The 22,851-nt window shown below is 43.7% G+C and overlaps 1 protein-coding gene across 1 annotated transcript in view; it reads right to left on the bottom strand.

Annotated features, from left to right (window-relative positions):
- The window catches only part of LOC138246462 (alpha-tectorin-like), a 270,914-nt gene that overhangs the window by 223,458 nt on the left and 24,605 nt on the right, over positions 1–22,851 (bottom strand). Inside the window, exons 2-3 of the mRNA XM_069201099.1 lie at positions 8,604–9,171; positions 3,882–4,480 (exon numbers count right to left, since the gene is read on the bottom strand). Coding sequence (XP_069057200.1) covers positions 3,882–4,480; positions 8,604–9,171 — 1,167 coding nt within the window. The remainder of the gene's footprint in view (positions 1–3,881; positions 4,481–8,603; positions 9,172–22,851) is intronic.

Raw genomic sequence — 22,851 nt, 5'->3', positions numbered from 1 at the left:
GAAGGGATTGGCGCAGGCACATAAGGGGGGTACCTATCCTTCTTGACCACAATGGTGTTACCACTGTCTGTACTAAACCTATGAGGTGGCTAGGGCTGTGCTTCTCATTGGTGGAGTCCACACGTCGGAAGTGAGGTTTGCTATGGATAAGTTTACTGGTTTGAGCTGAGTCTGCAATAGGTGTACTAGTCAGCCAGTAATGGTATAGGATAGACAAAGGCCACTGTGAAGTTGGTTGATTGTCCTACTACCTTTGAAGAGAAATCTACCAGAAGGCTCAGCTTGAGACAGTGCTTTTCTTGCATGAAAAAACGCTTTTGCACATTATTCTCACCACTTTTTACTGCTACGTTTTGCTGCTGATGTTGACTCTTGCCAGTAAGAGATCGCTAGTGCTTGTGCTGGCATTAAAACATTAAAAACATACATATAGATTGGTTAACAATTTGCTATACGTAAGATTTAAGACAGCACCCTACGTGCTGCTACATCTGTGCGCAGAGCTAAGCAGAAAATCCAGACATTCAGGAGTGGATAGATTACTTTTTGGTCACTCAGTTGCAGGATGCCGCACTTGGCACGTGGTTACACATTCTCACTGCCTAGATGGTACTATCCTTTTCACGCTTATGGTCACTGAGAAACAAGTTCCATGAGATTGCAGGGTGTCTGTGAGCAGGATGGAGGGGGAACTTCGAAATTCAGCCCTGGCAAACAATGTCAAATTGTGCTTCTTCAAGTGTCAAACTGATGGTATGACTTGAAAGGGTGTGGACAAAACTTAAAAACTGCTCTTAAAGATGGTGGTCTATCCTTCTAACATGGGATCCCAGTCCAAGATGAAGTAGAGTCTTTTCCTCTGATGTCAGTTCCTGTTTGAAGATCCTATCTTAAATGCATTCACAAGTGATATATGCCCTGCACAATGTCAAATTGGGCTTCTTCATGTGTCAAACTGATGGTATGAGTTGAAAGGGGTGTGGTAAACACTTAAAAACTGCTCTTCAAAGATGGCGGTCTAGCCTTCTAACATGGGATCCAGTCCAAGATGAAGTCTTTCCCTCTGATGTCAGTTCCTGTTTGAAGATCATATTTTAAAGGCATTTACAAGTGATATATGCCCTGCAAAGCATTCATTCCCTTATTTTTAGAAATATTCCTCTCAAGCAGACTGTTTTTGTCCATAATTTATGTTTCTTGCATTGTGGGCCTCTTTTCAGTCTAGTTGTGGGTGTACTTGCTTGGGTTTTTCTCCTCTTCTGTGAGTTTGGTGCTCTGCTATTTCCTTCATCTTCATCTTCGATCAGGTTCTAGAAACCAGGGAAGGAGATTTTTAAATTTCTGTTTTTATCTCCTTTGACCCTCTTTATCAGACACCTGGCACTTTTCACATGTACATTGTGGTACTGTGGGTCCTGAAAGGACAATAAAGACTTCAGATTACACCATGAGTCCTTCACAGGATCTAGCATAAACGTTACCAAATATTGGCCCTTGAGAATTTAGAGCTAAAACAGACTTTGGTACCATGGCATAAATATCTTCCCTGTAGTAACTTAAAATATCCTTCATTTTCTGGGAATGCATCGACGTTTATAGATTTTGTGTTTTTTTACGATGCCTTTTGCCTCTTGTCCAGCACCAGATTGGTTAATGAATCTGCAATAGCCTGCACAATCTTTTAGGAGCACATGTGATACATTAATAAGATGTTTGAGCATCCTAACTTGGATTATACAGCTGAGGAAACATTGTGAGATATTCTGAAAGGTGGAAAATAAGTTTTTGCTTATGTGACTTGATTTTGTCAATTGGCAGATAAAACGTCCAGAGTTGAAAGAGCTGTGATGACTGTTTTTGATGTAGTTTGAAAGGTGATTTACTGCTGTTGATTGTACATAGTATACAGGAGAGACGAAAGGAAGGAAGGAAGTCTTGAGATAGTGGAATTTAGTTGATATTTGATTGTTTTCAGAGTCTTGCAGAATGTCAAAAACATGTCAGATTAGAGTTTTAAAGACTAAAGCAGCATTATTGTCTTGCAAACAAAGGAATGTGGGTTTTAGAAGAAAGAGGGGGAGTATCTTGATTTGAACCAAAAAAGGGTTCAGCTATTTTGCAATGGCCTTCACCTACTAATGTTAAAAAGGCTCAAGCTTACATTTGATATGCAAATTTTGTATCTCAAAATTAATATGAATTTTGTGAGATAACCACTGAAACTTGTGTTATGAAGAGAAGTATTTCCTGGGATGAACAAAGTGAATAAGCCTTTATGCACTGTCTTTTACTTAGCTCCTATTTTGTAGAGTCTGAATAGAATTACTCAGTTTCTGAAAAATAAGTTTTAGCCACCAAGAAGTTCCCATCACTTTTTCAAAAAATGTTCGGTGGCTGTTCTATCGCATCATTATATTGAGTCATCATTTACTTACGACTAGGCTGTAAATTTCTCTAGCGTGTGGTTAGAACAATTCTGTCTTTCGAGTCAAAGTTAAGATGTTTAATGAACAAATTAGATCTTCACCTAAAGACTCATTTAATTGAGAAAAATGATTTGTATTTCAGCCAGCAAGCTACCTTTTGTGTCTAAAGAACTACAGTTGAACGTAATGAGAATATGTCATGAACATTTTTGGTTATATAATTGGTACTGTATTGATACATTGGTATTGGTTTTACAGTGTTTTTGGTGGCCATTTTTTTATTGTGAGGGACAGAGCAAAGTACCCTGTTGCAATGAAATGACATGCCATCCACTAAAGTTAGAGATGTCCATTGGCCCACAAACGTCCCCTAACATTGGCAGGAACTGCCATCAAATAGTTCTGTCAGTGTTGAAAAAGTTGGACAGCACCATCAAATATATATATTATTTAATACAATACTTTATGAGAAAGCGTATGAATGTATGTATGATATAGTGTGAATATAATAAAAGAGCAGAACAACGCTTTACATGTTGAGAAAGATGAAAATATGATTAGTAAATGGGAAGGGCTACAAAACAGATATTTAAAATAATCAACCTGTAACTTTAGAAGATTTAGCCATTTTTGAAGTCCCTATAACCACCACGTTTTCTTTTAAGGACAAACATAATTTTTGTTAGGGCAAATACTGCAAATATTTACAATAAGTCATAAAAAAGTAGGACCCTTTTAAAAAATGTAGATCGCTGTGTCCTAAATAGAATTCCTAGGTAGATCCCAGTTGTGTAACAGTCTTCTTGTTCGGTGGAATATCTTGCTTCCAGCTAGTGTCGGGTGTAGTTATCGTCTATTGTGGTCGATCCAGATAAATGCAATGTCTTTAACTGTTGGTGATAGGGTACCCTTGTGCAATTATCAGGTTGAGGGCCCTGATCAATGGTGTGCAGACAAGATTGGTCATTAATGACTCTCTCAGCTAGCTATCATTCCTAACCTTGAAGTCACTCTAAATGAGGTCTGTCTAAGATGGTATAGTCGGGTGCTGGCCTGTAAGAAGGTCACAGTGATTGTGGAATACTTGGTGATCAGGAATACGTAGTGGGGCATAAGCCTCCAATTGTCCTGGATTAAAACAGTTCACTTGTATTGGAAATACAGATGCCCAGCGATAAGAAGGGCATGTTCCTAATCATTAGTCCAGCGCACGTCCCCATGGCTTGTAAATGTTAAGAACCATTCTAGTGTTGGGGTCAAGGACACGTCATCCAATCATCTTTGCTACTAGTGTGCATGTGTGTCCAGTCTTTTCTACTGCAGGAATTTCTTGCAATAGCGATGAAGCGTCGGTATTATATGAGTGATTAATACTAAATGACATAACCTCGTAGAAACAAAACTCGTGGGGGTACACCACTTGGTAACCTAGTCGTTCTGGGGTGCAGTCCTTACCTGAACGTTTCCGCTACTTGATGCAGAAATGGTAATGCGGTGTCCATATGCCTGCACCTCCACCAGCTGTGCCCAGGAGGCCCCCGGGGTTGTTCTACCTAAGTTCTCCACTTCCACACTGAAGTCCCTGAGGGGCCCCACCTGTCCGCAGGTCATGGTGAGGGTGTATCTGCAGGCGCCGTGGTAGGTGTAGTTGAGGCCATCATAGGTGTGGTAGTCTAGGTCCCCCCATAGACGGCAGGTCCCATTGGGTGCTGGGTGGCAGCTCCTGACTGTGTCTACCACACTGCATGTTTCATACGTGCCGCAGCTGTGCCCCTCGCATTCCATGGTCCGGGATGGAGCCCTGCACGTGCACTTCCTAGTGCAATGATCGCCCAGTAAGACTTCATTCCCCAGCTTGTAGTAATGTCCAGCCAGGGTGCAGCCACAGCGCTCCACAGGCACGCACACACCGGCACTGAGGATGAAATGAGGTTTACACAGGCAGCTCTCCCGGCATGGCTGGGTGCAGAACTGAGGGGCCTCGGGATCAGTGCAGGTGGCTGGGCAGGCCGTACCACATAAGTAATAAACGCTGTCCTTTGGACATGTGGCCTCTGCAATCAAAAACAGGTCATCAATCTTACACATAAAATAAGTGGTTAGAAAACATGTGTGCCTACTCCTACAAATGTGTTTTTGGACCATTCACAGAGGAAAGAGACCTCTGGGGATCCCTTCTCATTTGCAATCAGGTTACTGCTACCGTTCAGTAGTCGGTAAAATAATGCTTTGTAACTGGATTTCAGTCTTAAAACATTAAATCACACCAGAAGGAATCAGTGTTAGGAAGGGGTGCCCTGAACATGCTTCTTCCAAATACCGGTTCAGCCATTTGGTAACCTGTTACTGAATCGCTAAATCGGTTTAGTACATTTAAAAAGAGGCATTTACTTGTTGCACACCCTACAATTTACTGAATCGCAGGCTTTTCCAACCAGGAAATTTGTTTATACATCTGGCCCATGGAGACTTTCCTTTACAACTTCAAAGACTCTCTAAAGAAGTCAGTCAAACCAGCATCATCCACATTTAGAGCAAGTGTCACTAGGTTATGCAGAATCAAGCCACAGTCAGGGGAGTAGCTTGGTGAGTAAGATTGGGGGGAGGGTGAACTTGGGATTTACCAACTATCACACTGGCATAAATTGTGAAAATACATTACATGAGAAGCAGGGCATGAGGGGGCTAAAGGGGCACATCGTCTTGCTAGGAGTACTTAAAACACGCTATTTTTCGAACTAACGAACATTTGTAAGAGACTTTCAAAACAGAGACGAGTTGTGTGTGTGTGTGTGTGAAAATCCCAGGTGAAATCTGACACAGGCCTCGCCATACCCACCGGAAAGCACTAGTACCCTACTATATATTACAAAATACATTTTTTTAGGTGGGTGTAACACCCCAAACACCCCCTGAAGCTACGCCCCTGGCTGCAGTGTCAGCTGTGGTTTCATCTGCTGGATAAGAAATGCCCGGTGCCAGTTACCATGCCACATGCTTAATATTTCAGGGTCAAGACTGATTTGCATATGGCTGGCTCAAAACGGAGGTGGCATGGTTGGAAAAGAACAATTGATTGGAATGTACCCCGAGCAATTGCAAGCAGTAAGACAATTTGCAAGCCTTCCTCCCATCAGTTTTTGTATGTTTGATGTATCTGTCTCATGAGCCATTGTAACAGCCTCTAGGATATGTCTATCATTGGACTGCTATTGTGATGTGTTATTTGGTACTCCCAGCTCGACAACGGGATAATTCAAGCATGTGCATTTATGAATAATGCCAATAAACAATTACCATTACAGGTGCATACCCTTTTCCTTACTGCTCATATTTGCACAACATTACTGCATACATCTATATACCACTGAGCTACAAACTCTAAATATGTGGAAGATGTCATTTCTTATCTTGCAGGACAGTATCTAGTAGTGCATTTATTATGAGGCTTACCAGCAGAACATTAAATACTAACTATATGTCACACTAAGAACATTTTATAGACATAGACCATACGTAACCGATCCATCAGATAACATGAAATTAACATTCTGGTACATTATATCTTGGGCCCAGAAAAAGCCTCGATCCTTGCTTGGAAGCAGATTCCCTCAAGCAACACACATTACAGGTTCAGTTCAGACAGAAGAGCCTCCCTTCATGTTATACAGACTTTATAGGTTGGTGCCTCAGATAGCAGAAATATTCCTTTGTGTCGTGCGTATTTCACAGACTCATCCTTTAAATAGTGGAGCTGTTACATAGTTTTTACTATTTTACAGCTTCACCACATATTCAACATTGCATTACGTTAAGTTAAACAAATTTTACACATTCCTTCAAATGTAATGCTGTTCAATATACAGATCTTCCAGACTAATGTCTTCAATAGTAGGGCTATCATATAGTTTCAAGGTCTTTCAGACTCACAATATCAGTGCCGTTTTATTCCTTAGATCATATAGATCTTACAGGCTGTTAGAAATTACGTTACTGGTTGACTGGGGTGTGAGCCCTGGTCAAGCAGCAACCACAATTCTAGTCAGGAAAAGGCACTAGCAGTCCCCAAACTAACCTGTGCTTTTCCCCTGATAGCTTGTCACAGAGCAGTCAGGCTTAAATGAGTGGCAATGTGTAAAGAATTTGTGCAACACTTCAAACAGTAAAACTGTGAAACACACAAAAGTGTCCCACACTGTTAGAAAACTGTACCTTTTGTTAATAATTAAAACAAGACCACAAAGTCAAAATTCCAATCAGTAGATTCTGAGAAATTCGATTTTACAGATTTAGGTGAATATAGCGCATAAATGCCAAAGCGCCACTGTGGTTATCTGCGATGGAGCATGGCTGGCTACAGGAACTCACTGTACACTCACTGGGGCAGCTGAACACAGTACTTTAAATCCTGGCTCACGGTCTGCGTGATGTTGCTTCGGGAGGCTTCGCATCATCCGGTGTCACTTTCGAGAAACTGTGCAGCGAGTCTTTGAGGGGCTTGCCATCACTTTGTGTTGGTCCCGGGGAGCTGTGCGGCAAGGCCTTGAAGGGTGCAGCATCACTTTGCATCTGTCCCGAAGATCTGCATGGGAAGACCTTGCAGGGCTTGGCTTCACTGTGTGTGTCAGTTCAGATGGGCTGGCAGTTGCGCAGTGAGGCTTTGCAGGACTTTGCACTGCCCAAAAATGAGGCTGGCAGCTGTGCAGTAAGGCCTGCAATCAAGATCACAGTAGGGTTTGACAGAGCAAGTTCAGGCCCACTTCCAAGGGTCTATGACTGGGCTGGCACCACTTAGCAGGGCAAACTCAAAGATGGCAGAGTCCAGGCGCAGAAACAGGGTGGTTAGAAGTCTGTTATGCCCCTGAGACCTCAGATAAGGAGGCAGGCTAACCAGCCTTTGGAGTCACTCTGGGTTCTGGATTCAAGAGAGATGCAGGTCCAGTCTGTCTCACTCAGACAAGAGGGTAGCAGGTCAGTATAGCAAATCAGGAGACCAGCAGAGTACAGTCCAGCACACTGGCAGTCCTTCAGCAACACAGCAGTCCTCCTTCCTGGCAGAATATGGACTGGTCCAGAAGTGTAGTGAAGTGGTGGTGTCTGCGGTTCTCCTTTCATACAAAGTTGCGCCTTTGAAGTGGGGGAAGCTCTTCCCACCCACCCTGCCTGTAATGACCCATAAAAACCACACCTAAACTCCCTTTGTGCTGGCTGTCTAAGAGAAATACACAAAGCACAACTGCCAGCTACACCCAGTTATGTGACCAGAGACAGGCTGCAGGCACCAAATGGCTAAGGCAAGCAAATGCCAATTTTCCAACAGTGGCATTTTCAAAATTCTAATTTAAAATCCAACTTCACCATAAGTTACGATTTTAAATGAGGATTCCAGAAAAACCAAACATGAACCAATTACCTCTTCCCATTTGGAAATTACATTTAGAAAATGTAATAAGGCAACTCCAATGTTATACTATGGGAGAGATAAGCCTTGCAGTAGTGAATAATGAATATGAGTGTTTCACTACTTGGACATGTAAAACTTAAAAGTTTTTAGAGAAAGAGTAGCAGCATTTTAGCACTGGTTACCAGTGGTAAAGTGTGCAGAATACTAAGGCCAGCAAAAACGAAATCAGCAAAAACAGTAGGTCTGAATGCAAAACGTTAGGAGGAAACCACGCTAAGTATGCAAGGTCTAACACATGCACATTAATTAGATACAGGTTTATACAGGTAATTATATGGATGTTATAGGCCCATCCCTATCCTATTGGCTCACACCTTCGATTATCTGACTATCAAAGACTCACTCCTTAGATAATAGTTCACTTCCATCCGATAGGATAGCTATCCTTAAGGTGACACACATTCTACAATCTCAATCCTTTGATGGCAGAGGGATCTGTTATTTCGCACAGGCCTTGCAGTTCTACTGCTGAAAAAGCAGTGCTATCTCTCTAAATAAATATGCAGATTCCCGGGTAACAGCCCTTAACCAGTAACACTGTCTTTTTGGTCATTCACATAGTAGAAGTTTCTTCTTTAGCTATCACGTTACACAGATGATACAGGCCCAGGCTTTGGATTTCCAAATTGTCTTTAAGGCAACACTTTGATGTCTGAGACTACCTGTCAAGCCCAGGTTGGCCTATTTTAACATGTGAATGAGCAGCGACTTACCACAGAATTCTTTTTTCCTCCAGTCTTGGACAGTAATATTTGCTGCCTGGCATTGCTGCACATAGGAGGTCAGCACATGACATAGCACTTCACGCGTCCCATTCGAGGCACAAAGTTCTTGCACACAACTCCCCAGGAAATTGTGTGAGGGAAGGGCCTGTGTGCACTCACTGAAGGGACCCTTAGGTTCAGCTATGATCCCACAATAGGCACTTGTAGAGTAGGTCCTTTTCCACTTCTCACTACACGCTGGCACAACAGGGTAAATCTGGCACTCTGAGCTGTTGTTGGAGAGTTCCCGCCAGGTCTTTGCAAAGATCTGAAGCGAGGCATCCTGAGAACCATTCCTTGTCTGCAGGTCATTGGAGGGGTCTCTCTTAGGTGTTCCACACAATCCGCAGGTGAAGTTAAAGTAACTCTGGGGAATCGTGGTTGTCACATGGTAGAGACCATCGAAAGATACAACAATCCCAAAGTCAATATGGACTGTGATCATGAACCCACTCTGGAAAACAGCGACCTTGCCATCAAGGAAATGGGCCGGGATAAGAGATCGGACCCCATTAACCTGAAAGAAGAGATCATAAGACAATCATGAGAGAAGTGACAGGAGTCTTCATGTTAAAGGAAAGGCTCAGCAGTCCCCTAGTGGTACAACAAATAAGAACACTCCCTATGAGCCATCTGAGCAATTTAAACTCGAGTACTTTCAAGTGAAGCTAACATTTAACAAGAAATGTATTTTAGAACATCCTCACAAAGCATATGATAGAAGAAATGCAATCAATAAGCACTGAAATGTTTTTTTTTCTTTTTATGGAGCAAGTATTGTTATTAAGATAAATACAGGAGGACCAGTGCCTGCCTGTTTTCTTCCCAAGTGGAGGAGGATTTTTAGGTTTGGCCTCTGAAACAGCTTTAGTTGGCTCGCCAGACTATAATTAAAACAAATAATGCATAATACACTTACATATAGGGGCTTGTGGTCAGTGCTCTTCATCTATTGGTCAGTTACATTGCCATTTATACTTTGCTACTGCCCACCACAATGTACCAGATGGGGCAATGGAGCAACCCACTTGAGCCCCTGTTTTTCTCGTTTGTGAGTGACTGCATTTAATTTGTGCACAATGTTTATATCCAGCATAAAAGTACTTCTACTTCACTGTCAATACCCGTGTAGTCTTTGTTTTTTAAAATACATTATATTTTACCTTCACAGACACTTCTATTTGAAGGCCCTCCAGGTCCCCAAGCACTGCTGTCAGCCACTCAGTGCTACTTGTAGTGCTCCATGTTTAATCCATGCCCTGGTTAGGTGGCTGTCTTTTATTTTTGATTATTTCAGGTTCCAGGATCGCTAACATGTTCCTTACAACCCATGTGGCATCGCAGAGTGCTAAAGAACTGTGGTTTACTGCTTCCCAAGGGCGCAACACCCACTGGCTAAAAGGGCTTCCCGATGTTCTATGCCATATTGAGCGGAAAAAATGAGAACCAAGCACCAGACCAATGAATGAGGAGAGATGTCTGAAAGTTAAGGTGGCCATAATTTTAAAGCCCAAAATTCGGACATTTCACAAAAATAGAAGAACTACTACAATTTTACTAAAGTCAGACGCACAGAATGATAGTGCTCATCAGCACTGAAATACAGAAGAGGCACTAGTAGTATAAGGGGATAACTTCCATCAAACTTTTTTTGACAGGTGCCCCCGCCCCGTGATGACGTAGGCAATAATGTGAGCAATGACGTGGGTTGTGACATCAGGAGGTCACGTGTTAGTCACGTGGCAGGGTCCTAGCCCCTGTGTCTAGGTCTATGGGTGGTGTAAAAGAGGGCCATGCTGGTGTGCAACCTGTTTCAGAGCCTAAGAGGACAAGTCTGGACATGTCAGATGTTAGAAATGGGGTATTTGATTGACAGTCAGGTTACCCCCTGTTCAAGCGATGACCCTCACTCTAGTCAGGGTAAAAGAGAATCACCCTCAGCTAACCCCCACTACTAGGTCTCAGCGTCACAAGCTTTGATATTTTTATAGCTATACACTCAATAGCTCTAGACATGACTTTCCGCACCCCCGCCTATAACTCTGGACACACAGCATACTGACAGCATTCAACAGTTCTAGGTCAAACAATACAGAACCTTTATTTGTGAAATAATCTTCAGTCATGAGTTCCAAAGCACTGCGTAGCCCGGTCAATGGTGAAAGTCTTAACTCACGCACACAGCCTTTGTATGCGCTCCAGTATTTATCCGTTGCGGGTAGCCACACGTTGATACACCAGATGTTGATACACACAGGGTTGTCTCTCTGCAATGCAGCCGGAGGTTCCAAAATGTTCAGATAACGCAGAGTCACAGGGTGTATTTCAGCTATTCTTTCTTTAACCAGCACATATATTAATCTCCTGATACAGATGTATCTTGGGTGTAACTCATAGACATCTTGCACCGCGACACTCTGATTCTCGTCCTAAAAGTGAGTAAGTATTTAGCCTTAAATAACACAGTTATGGTCCGCTATCCACGACCTCTGTATTTTTTTCTTAAAACAACTTTCGTGGGGCTAAATACCTCATTCTTCTATTTTTATAATAAATATCATCCATTCATCTTTCTAGGACCCCTTCTATCAAGCTTTTGTCAAAATAGGTGCACAGCCCCTGCATACTTTCGAGCTTTGAACAGGGCTCAACAGATCTTATTGACCGGTGATGCCAAGACCTTAATCATATCAGCGTGGACACATTTCTTCACTGCTGACAACCCGTACACCACCCTTAACAACTCACATACTCTATCCGTCTACATATGTTTCGAATTGTTCTTGCAGTGTAAGACTCGTATAGACAATTGTGAGCCTCCTGCTGTGGCTCGCTAATTTTATGCCTGTAACACAGTTTATAATAGCCACGTTTAACACATGTGTTCACAACGGTCGCTGCAAAACCTTGAACAGGCCATATGGCGTCATAGGGTATGCCCGGAGTTTCAGTTTCAAAATCGATGCTATTGTAGGTGCAAACACATTTCTTACGCGGCTCTTTGTTCTGGCTTGTAATACTTTCAGACTGTCTGGAACAGCAAAAGCAGTAAAAGTTTACGTTGTTAACCTTTGGCGTAGACCCCTCTAGAGCATCTCTTTTTGCAGTTGTTTTCTACGGTTCAAACAGAAAGCAAAAGACAAACTATTAGATAAAATGATGATATCAGCGAATAAACGATAATTGTCTATTGAGTTTTTTTTTACCAACCTCAGCATTTTCGCTACACTCAGCGGCTGCTCTGAAATCTTGCGAGTTGCATAGGTCCATTGGTGTATAAGCAGCTTCGGAGTTTACACTTGCCGGCTGTATGACGACTGCCTCTGGATCAGGGTCCTCCTGAAAGCCCATATCTTCATAGACTGGCAAATTCGGTGGTTCTGTACCTTCTTCATCATCTTCAGTGTTGATGAAGTTGACTGCATCATTTAATTCATCTGTTGAGGCTTTGCTGCCGCTGCTGTCAACCTTAATAGGGGATATCAGTTGCAGCAAATTCTTGAGGCTGAACTTTTTAAGCCGCTGACAAACTTCCTCTTGAAAACCGCTAACATCGGAACCCCCTTCATTAGGGTCACCCTGCTGTGCATGCTCATCCAACACCAGAGGCGTTAGGGTCCGATCATATCTATTGATAGTGTTCTGGGCCCCTGAGGAGGTGGCTTTTCTGGTGAGCTGACTGTATCTCTTCATATTGGATTGACAACGTATTTCAGAAATGGTTCACGGTTTGGCATGCTGCACTAGCCGCCTCCTTATATGTATTCAATGGTTCAAAAAGGGCGTACCCCTCTACAACACATAGCGGTCACATACTCGCCTTGATGGCTCTGATACGTTGAGGGGTTACACGTAACGCTAACCATATGTCACGACTTTTGCAGCATTTGCCCCGCCCCTCTTTTTGGATTAGCCAGCAGTGTGGAGGTTTGGCCCTACACTCCCAATGCTCCCCCCTGTGAGGAAGCCCCCAAGTAGCCACTTAGTCCTGAATGAGTGACATGTCCAGACTTGTCCTTCTAGGCTCTGAAACAGGATGCAGACCAGCAGGGCCCTCATTTTACACTGCCAATTGACCTAGACACAGGGGGTAGGACCCTGCCCCATGACTAACACGTGACCCCCTGATGTCACAACCCATGTAACTCACCTACACCTACATCATTGCCTACGTCATCATGGAGCGGGGCACCCACGTCATTGCCTATATCATCACAGGGCAGGGGCACCTGTCAAAAAAAGTTTGATGAAAGGTATCCCCTTATACTACTGGCACTAAACATAAATAAAATGCGAGTATCATGCCTGTTAATTACATTGCTTTCTTATAAAAGCGGCTAACTATTCATGCTTTGGAAAACATAAAAAGGCACCTCCAACGGTTTTCAGTCGACCCTCCCTAAAAATCGGGACATGACCTAGGGTCTCATTATGACCGCCAGGGTCACAGTTGTGGTCCGGCTGCTGCGAAAGTGGCAATCTGACCCTGACATCACGACTGTGATGAAAGTGCCACGATCGGACCACCGGCGCCACCAGGGTGCCGCCAGTCAACAGCCTGGCGGTCTCTGTGGTTGTAATCTGCCTGGGGCTGCCCTGGGGATTCCCCTATTCCCCCTTCCACCAGCCTTTGCATGGCTCGTAATGAGAGAGCTAATTTCCTGAAATCTTCTGGGGCAGGTGGTGAAAAACTGGGACAGTCCAGGCAAATCAAAAACAGTTTCGGCAAGACAGACTGGATAGAGAAGGCAACCAACAGTGAGAGAAAGTAGGCAAATGAAGAAGAGACTCAGACAGAGAGAGGATCAGGAGAAGAGAGTAAGAGAATTAAGAAGAGTGAGAGCTAGAGAAGGGAGAAAGAGAAGAAAGAGAGAATGTCAATCAGAAAAAAAATCTGTCCAGCTGATGAGAAAAAGACAGCCTTTTCGCCAAAATGCACTGCAAGCTACACATCTGGATCTATAATGGGTCAATATTTATTACATGCAAAAATGTATGATTCTTAAAGCTCTGTCAGTTTTTCACTAGTGAGTTAGGCTAAAAGTACTGTAAAAATCAAGCAGTTTGAGCTTTTCAAGATATTGTAGGGCAGTCTTTACTAAGCCACTCAGAGGCACTAAACTGTCCTCATGCTGCACACAATGAGTCTTCCTAGTTGGCATATTCAGTTGAGTGAGAGAAAATATTCTTCTGGAATAGAAGTCATATCTTATACCAAGGTTGACAGTGGTTGGAGGGAAAGGATTTAGTTAGCAGGCAGTGCTTGAAATGGATAATGACAAATGCATATATATTTACTGTTTTGGGGTACTTGCCTCCTACTCAGAACTCTACCTCTGTGAATGAAATGTCTGTATGTCTCACTCTTACTCACACTGATTGCTCCAATTTGTCCAAAACCTTTTTTGGTTTTGTTTCTTATTTTCCACACCATACCTTCTGCAAGATGCCTTATGCTACTTCTAAGCATTTCTTCAAGCATTCCTCTTTCATGATCCCTTCACCTCACAAAAGAATTTGGCAGAAAATGCTCACAATTCCATTTGTAAAACCATATGTAAAAAATCATCCACAACAATTGCAGTTGGTAGCCAAACTATACTTTGCACTGCTGCTACTTATTTTCATAAAGAGTACTATTATTCAGTTTTAACCAGTGTTCATGGGTAAGTTGTAAATTTGGGTATATCTTGTATGCTGGAATGGCACCGTGGATCCAATATCTTTTTGAGTTAACTTTACAAGCTGGAGGGACACATTATATCAAACCCAAGAATATTTGATGGAAGGTGTAACTTTGAGTTATCATGTAGTTCTGTGAAGTTCATATTCAACTTTCTATCTGTTCTAGTGCATGCACCTGGGACATTCTTCCCCCCACGACAGCAATACGTTTTCGACTTCACTATCACGCCATTCAGTAAATAGTGTAAAGGTCTTAAATGCATGTAAGTGCAATATGAAATTAAAATAACTAAACAATTTTTACTTAGATTATGTTACTTGCCGCTACTTTTTTAATAGAATGCTCAAATATTTTCAATCATTTTAATGTCGTATCCAACTGGCCTAGTGTGTTTTAAAATAAAAAAAACACAGATAATGTAACGCCGCGCTCTGACGCGGCGTCTCTTTCTGTCCTCGCGGGTGGAACATGCTACCGATATTCGGAGCGCCGTTCCCCGCGTTTTTTGCCTATGCTTTCTGGGAAGCATATATTTCGCTTCCGGTCGCGCTACACTTACTTGTAGCCTTTTTTCTTCTTTTGTTGTTGGTGGTGGGTTTTTTGTTGGTCCTTTTGCCTGTCTCTATCCATGTTGTGTCCATCTTGTCTTCTTCGTGTTTTTGTCCCAGCATGCTCTGTTTTTCTTTTATACTACTTCCTTTTTCCTATACTGGTCTATGGGCTTTTCCCAATCCAAGATGGTGTAACTTCCCTTTCCTGTGATGTCACTTCCCTTTTCTCAGTATATAAGTCAGTCAGTCTTGTTCCTCCTTGCGTTGCAAACACTTCCTTCTGGTTGTGCTGTTCGCTCCAGTTCTTTGTTCCTGCTTTTTTGCCTTGGAAGATTTTTGCCTGTTCTTTGTTCCTGCTTTTGCTTTGGGAGATTTTTGCCTGTTCTTTGTTCCTGCTTTTACCTTGGAATATTTTTACCTGTTCCTTTTTTTCCTGCCTTTTACCCTGGATATTGCCTATTTTTGTTTCCTGTTGTCAAGTCCTGTTTTTTCTTGTTTTCCTTCAGGAGTTCCTGTTAGAGGTTTTTTCCCCAGTGTTGGTTTTTTTCCCCTCTGGGACTCCTTCTGGAGGGTACGGTCTGCTTTGGCGTAGCCTGTGAAGCGGCACTGTGGCTACTAGAAGGGGTCGCCCTTGTCTGGGAGCATCCAGGACCTGTAGAAGACTTGGTGTATTCGCCAATCCGAAATCCAGAGGTGAGAAGTCCAGAGCAGTACGTGACAGATTGCAACGCCAAAAGATTCTGCGTTGCGAAAGCGCCATGGAAGATCCACAGGGAGAGGCGTCAGAAAATGCTCAAGCCATGTTACAGACTGTCCAACAACAAGCCCAAGAGTTACAACAGTTACGGGCAGAGAACACTGCGCTACAACAGGTCTTGTCTTCCCGATCAATGGACATACCCCCTGTATCTGCTACTATTCCTCGATATTAAGGAGATCGTTTAAAGATGAAGGAATTTTTGGACACTCTGACGGTTTTCTTTACCTTTCGTCCACTCCAGTTTTCTTCGGATAAGGCTAAGGTGGGCTATCTGATCAGTGCCTTGTCTGGTCCAGCGCTTGCTTGGGCGACTCCTCTGGTTTCTGCAGATGATCCAGTCCTGGCTAACTATTCCGCTTTCCTGACTGTTTTCAAACAAATGTTTGAGAGACCTGGGGTAGAAGCAGCAGCTGAAGAAGCCTTATGTGACATTCAGCAGGGTAATCAGGATGTACTGCAGTATATAACCTGCTTCAAACAGCTGGCAGCTGAAACCTCCTGGGTAGAACGCACTTTCGTAACCCTTTTCCGCCGAGGCCTGCGTGAAGATATTAAAGATGAGCTTGTACACTCTTCTCCAGCTTGTTCTTTGAAACAATTAATGGATCAATCTATGAACATCGAGTATAGACTTCGAGAGCGCAAGATGGAAAAACGTAGAACTAGAGCTCCATACCAGTCCGGTACCTTCCGTGCTAGCAGTCGGCGAACGGAAGATAGTCCATCTGAAGCCTCTCCACCTCCCCATGAAGAGCCCATGCAGATAGATATGGTTCGTGGGCCATTGACGGAGTCAGAAAGGGAGGAACGACGACGAAGGGAACTTTGCCTATACTGTGGTAAGGCTGGCCACCTGATCCGTAGTTGTCCGGTACGTCCCTCAAGGCCTGCGGGAAACGCCAGCTCCCGTCCCCTGTAAGGAGGAAGGAGACGGGAGGAGCTGAAGTACCATCAATATGTTCCTCCAAAGAAAGCATGTCCACCCTGTTTATCCTCTCTGTCAAGTTACAAAGTTCACAAGATCAAGAAGAACATCTTCTGGCTCTCCATGATTGTGGAGCCAGTGGACTCTATCTGGATGAGACCTGGGCTACGAGTAAAGGAATTCCCCGCATTCCTAAAGAAACTCCTGAGCAGGTTCACACGGTGGATGGCTCTCCGTTAACCTCAGGACCTGTGGTGGCCTCAACTCCTACTCTTTGTTTGACATTTGGGGGGCATCAAGAACACGTTGCCTTTGATCTCATAGCCTCACCAAATCACATCATGATTTTGGGAATTCCCTGGTTAGCCCGTCACAACCCCTATATCAATTGGGAAACACAAACTATATCCCTAACGTCTTCATTTTGTCAACAGAATTGTTATTCCACTACTTCTTATTGGACTCCAAAAAGGTCTTGTCAGTCAACTAAGGATAACACTAACTCTATCAATATTATCCAGGGGGTTCCAGATTGTTATCAGGAATATATGAGGATTTTTCAGAAACCTAGTAATCCTATTTTGCCACCTCATCGCAGTTATGACTGTGCTATTCCTTTAATTCCTGATGAAGTCGCCCCTTTCGGTCGAATGTATTCTCTGACAGACCAAGAAAAGAAGGTGCTAAGGGAATATTTAGATGACAACTTACACAACGGTTTGATTGCTCCTTCCACATCCCCCGCTGGGGCTCCTCTCTTCTTCGTCCCAAAGAATACCAAGGATCTGCGTCCTTGTGTGGACTTTCGTGAACTCAACAGAATAACGATTAAGGACAGATATCCACTGCCTTTAATCAGAGATATATTGGATGCCATTCAAGGAGCCAAGATATTTACTAAATTAGACTTACGGGGTGCCTATCATCTCCTTCGGATCAAGGAAGGAGATGAATGGAAGACTGCTTTCCGTACCCCTTTTGGGCACTATGAATATCGTGTTATGCCCTTTGGACTGACCAACGCCCCTTCTGTTTTTCAACGATTTATGGATTCAGTTTTCTCTGATATACTCAACCAATATGTGGTCATTTATTTGGATGATATCTTGATATATTCCCGTGATCCTGAGCACCATGTAGATCATGTCTTGCAAGTCCTGGAAAGACTCAAGAAGAACCAATTGTTTTGTAAACCTGAGAAGTGTGAGTTCCATAAATCTGAAGTAAGGTATCTCGGGTTTTGTATTAATCAACACGGAATATTCATGGATCCTGACAAGGTCAGTGCCATATTAGACTGGCCTTCTCCAACGTCCATTAAAGAAACGCTATGTTTTCTTGGTTTATCAAACTTTTATCGTCAGTTTATTCAGAACTTTGCCCACCTACGAAGTTTCATAACACAAACAATTAAGAAAGAGAACGTGAAGAAGGGTTTCATTTGGACCAAGGAGGCTGAACGCGCGTTTCAAGAATTAAAGACAGCCTTTACCCAAGCACCCGTGTTGCGTCATCCTGACAATACCAAGAAATTTATAGTTGTGACTGATGCCTCAGACAGAGCTATTGGAGCAGTTCTGCTGCAGAAGCAAGACAATGATGGATTGGAACATCCTATCTTTTATCTGTCTCATATTCTATCAGAGGCTGAACGAAATTATTCTGTACTGGAACGTGAACTACTCGCTCTTAAAGTAGCTTGTAAGGAATGGAGGCATTTCCTGATGGGTCCCAGAGAGCCTTTTGAAGCTAGGACTGATCACCGTAATCTCCAGTGTCTTCGGAGCTTTCAGTGTCGCAACAGTCGTCAGGCTCGATGGGCTTTCTTCTTTAGCCAGTACGATTTCGTGATCACGTACATACCTGGTTCCCAGAATTTAGTGGCAGATGCCTTATCCCGCAGATATCCTGGCATAGCCCAGAACTCCTCTCCACATCTTATTGAGGCTAGCAGGATCATCGGAGCTACTCAATCTTTTCAAGAATGCATTCAATCCGAGTACCAGTTTCTGTCTGCTTCAGAATGGGATAAAGTGACTCCTTTTTTGCAGAAGAAGGTCAACTACTTCTATCATCAACATGCTCTTTTCCTACCTACCAAGAAAGTGCAGACAGAAGCCCTGCAAATGTGCCATGATTCTCCTATAGCCGGTCATCGAGGTATCAGGAAGACCCAGGAGCTGCTGCAGCGATCTTTTTGGTGCCGTCGCTAAAGACAGACACTGAAACCTATTTGTCAGCATGCCCAGTCTGTGCCCAGACTAAGACACCCCGAACTAAGGTGGCAGGTTTATTAAGACCTTTACCGGTTCCTTCCGCTCCTTGGTGTACTCTATCCACGGATTTCATATGCTCTCTACCTACCTCCTCTGGTAACCAAGTAATCATGGTGACTGTAGATTCATTCACCAAGATGGCCCATTTTTCAGCCTTGAAGAAACTACCAACGGCCTCAGAAATGAGTCGCATTTTTCTACAGGATATTTTTCGCCTCCAAGGTCTTCCTCAAGAGGTCATTTCGGACAGAGAGCCTCAATATGTATCACGTTTCTGGAGAGCCTTTTGTGCCTTCTTTAACATTGAGATTTCTTTATCCTCGGGTTTCCATCCACAAACGAATGGGCAAACTGAACGAGTGAATCAAGAACTTCAGCAGTATCTGAGATGTTACTGTAATGCCACACAAAGCAATTGGTCGGAATGTCTTGCTCTTGCCGAGTTCTCCTATAACAACACAATACATAGTGCGACCAAGACCACACCCTTTTATTGTACTTATGGATTTCATCCGAGGACTTTCACTACTGTTTCTCGAACATCCTCTTCTGTGCCTGCAGTCACTTCTTTTTCACGACAGATCCGTCAAATCCAGGGCCTACTTCACACAACTCTCCTAGCTTCGAAACAAGCTATGAAGCAAAAGGCGGATCGTTATCGGCAAGCCGCACCTTTGTATCAAGTGGGCCACAAGGTATGGCTTTCTTCCAGATTTCTACCATCCCGGTTTTCAACCAATAAGTTCATACCACGTTTTTATGTACCCTTTCGAATTTCGCACATCCTGAATCCTGTAGTTGTGCGTCTCCGCTTACCTCATACCTGGAGGGTTCATCCTGTTTTCCATGTGTCCCAGTTAAAACCCTTTGTTCCTGATCCTTACCATCGTCAGTTCCAACGTCCACCTCCTCTTTCTATCAACGGACAGCCTGAGTATGAAGTCCAGGAGATCTGTGATTCCAGAATTTTTCGACGCAAGCTACAGTTTTTGGTCCATTGGAAAGGATACCCCCTCAGTGACTGTTCTTGGGAGGATGCTTCCTCTGTCCATGCTCCCCGTTTGGTTTGCCTGTTTTTTGACAATCATCCAGACAAACCTGGTGCCTCGGGAGGGGACCTACTGTAACGCCGCGCTCTGACGCGGCGTCTCTTTCTGTCCTCGCGGGTGGAACGCGCTACCGATATTCGGAGCGCCGTTCCTCGCGTTTTTTGCCTTTGCTTTCTGGGAAGCATATATTTCGCTTCCGGTCGCGCTACACTTACTTGTAGCCTTTTTTCTTCTTTTGTTGTTGGTGGTGGGTTTTTTGTTGGTCCTTTTGCCTGTCTCTATCCATGTTGTGTCCATCTTGTCTTCTTCGTGTTTTTGTCCCAGCATGCTCTGTTTTTCTTTTATACTACTTCCTTTTTCCTATACTGGTCTATGGGCTTTTCCCAATCCAAGATGGTGTAACTTCCCTTTCCTGTGATATCACTTCCCTTTTCTCAGTATATAAGTCAGTCAGTCTTGTTCCTCCTTGCGTTGCAAACACTTCCTTCTGGTTGTGCTGTTCGCTCCTGTTCTTTGTTCCTGCTTTTTTGCCTTGGAAGATTTTTGCCTGTTCTTTGTTCCTGCTTTTGCTTTGGGAGATTTTTGCCTGTTCTTTGTTCCTGCTTTTACCTTGGAATATTTTTACCTGTTCCTTTTTTTTCCTGCCTTTTACCCTGGATATTGCCTATTTTTGTTTCCTGTTGTCAAGTCCTGTTTTTTCTTGTTTTCCTTCAGGAGTTCCTGTTAGAGGTTTTTTCCCCAGTGTTGGGTTTTTTTCCCTCTGGGACTCCTTCTGGAGGGTACGGTCTGCTTTGGTGTAGCCTGTCAAGCGGCACTGTGGCTACTAGAAGGGGTCGCCCTTATGTGGGAGTATCCAGGACCTGTAGAAGACTTGGTGTATTCGCCAATCCGAAATCCAGAGGTGAGAAGTCCAGCGCAGTACGTGACAGATAATGCCAGACAATAGAACAAGAAAATCCACATCCTGCAAGGTCTACTGGCCCAATGTATTTTAAAATTCACTGTTTGCTAAACATCTTTCTAAAGTCCCGTTTTGCTGAGATCATTCCTACTGGCCTGGCTGGTATGGTTTTAAAATACACAGTTCACCACATGCTGTCCTAGTAAATGCCCCCCACCCACCCCACACTTTTACACATTGGCCTAGAACAGTGAAAAAAGTTGGCAGAAGTATATTGAATTAAGTTCTGCTGTCTCCCCCAAAAACTTGAGTGTAGTAACACCCTGCTGCTTCTCCAATGTAATAGGAGTCCATCTCTTTGGCTTTTTGTATTTCCTTCTCAACTAATAGTTCTAGAGGAGTCCTTTTTTGGCAGTTTTATTTAGCACAACCTTTTCCATCAGCACCAGTTACATTACACAAAGACACCATATTACTATTTGTACTTTTTTTTTAGACAAAGGGAGACCATGGGGGTCATTATGACCCTGGCGGTCGGAGATAATGTGGTGGTACTTACCACCACATTATGACATTGGCGGGTTGGCTGAAGCCAACCCACCAATGTACCACTATGACCACCATGGCGGTAGCAGCTGCTGGGCTGGAGATAACAATCTCCAGCCCGGCAGCCGCTATTGTGCTGCCGGCAGTATCATGACCCTGCCTACCACCATGGTTTTTGTGGCATTGGTAACACCACAAAAACCATGGCGGTAGGCCCTATCAGTGACAGGGAACTTCTTCCCTGTCCCTGGTAGGAGGCCCCCTTACCCCAACGCTCCCCAGACTCGCCCCACCCCCTTTCCATCCACGCTCCCCCTGGCATGGCGCTGTTGGTGGTAGCAGCGCCACCTTACCACCATTCGCCACTATGGCCACAGCCGGTTTTCCTCCCTTCTTGTGGTGGAAATCCAGCTGTGGTCATAATTTGGCGAACGGATGGTAGCCGTGGCAACGGTCTTTTGGCGGCCATCGCCGCGGCGATAGGCAGTTTTTACCGCCATTGTCATAATGAGGGCCTATGTGATTTGCGCAGAATCACAGGGTCATGGCTGTAAAAATTTCAGATTGCCATGTGTGACATTTTCATAATTTCAGTGTAATTATGAGTGACATTTCAGAGACTATGAGTGACACTTTCTTGCAAGTAAAATCAAGCAATGAAGACGAGGGAACCATATAAATATCATAATATATTGAGAATCCTATACCTCCCATTGTACACCTCTGCTACATTGTGGCCTTTGATAAACACTACTCGGAGCTTACTTAGCAAAGTGAGAAACTGGAACAAGAAGGTTTTACCACACTTTAGGACTGGCATGACAATCTCATGCATTGCGGTAATGCAGGAAAATGACCAGAAATACGTTATTCTAACACGAGATGCATGACACTTAGCAGGGCTGCAGGGTGTTGAGCCAAGGTTAAGATTCAAACCCAATTCCACAATTCCAAAGTGCACAGCTCTGGCCGTAATGCCACATTCTCTCCCCCGCCCGTGGATTACAAAGTGTTTGTAGAAACGGCTGGCAATTACATGCCGGTCTCTTGAATACCTTTGTTTGCTATATTGTTGTCAAAATCAAACAACTAAGACATTGTCATGTAGCTGCTGTATTTGAAGACTTTTAACGTAAATACTGGAATCACTTTTCCCTGAGTCAAAGATCACTGGAGAGGTGTGTGCATGATGTCATGTGTGTCTTCTCAGATGGTGGATATGTAGCCACCTGTTACCTTTCCCAAACATCAGTTTGACAAATAGGAGGTATGGGAACCAAGTGCAGGTTTTTAGGCCTGCTTTTTATTGTTCTAGCGTGACTTTTTATTGTGTTTTTCCTGTGGCCACTTCTATTTTGCTCAATGCGTATGTATTGTCTGTGTTTCATTAGTGCTGCATGTGGGAATGGGTCCCGGGGGGGGGGAGGAGGAGGAACGAGGAGTTCCCCCCAGGATTTTTTGGGAAGGGTGGTACGGCCCGCGATGCGGTTGGGTGTCCCGAGT

The sequence above is a fragment of the Pleurodeles waltl genome, chromosome 7 (genome assembly GCF_031143425.1).
Source record: "Pleurodeles waltl isolate 20211129_DDA chromosome 7, aPleWal1.hap1.20221129, whole genome shotgun sequence".
In the NCBI taxonomy this organism is placed as follows: domain Eukaryota; kingdom Metazoa; phylum Chordata; class Amphibia; order Caudata; family Salamandridae; genus Pleurodeles; species Pleurodeles waltl.
The sequence above is the reverse complement of the archived record's forward strand: the minus strand, read 5'-3'. Positions and strand labels throughout refer to the sequence as shown.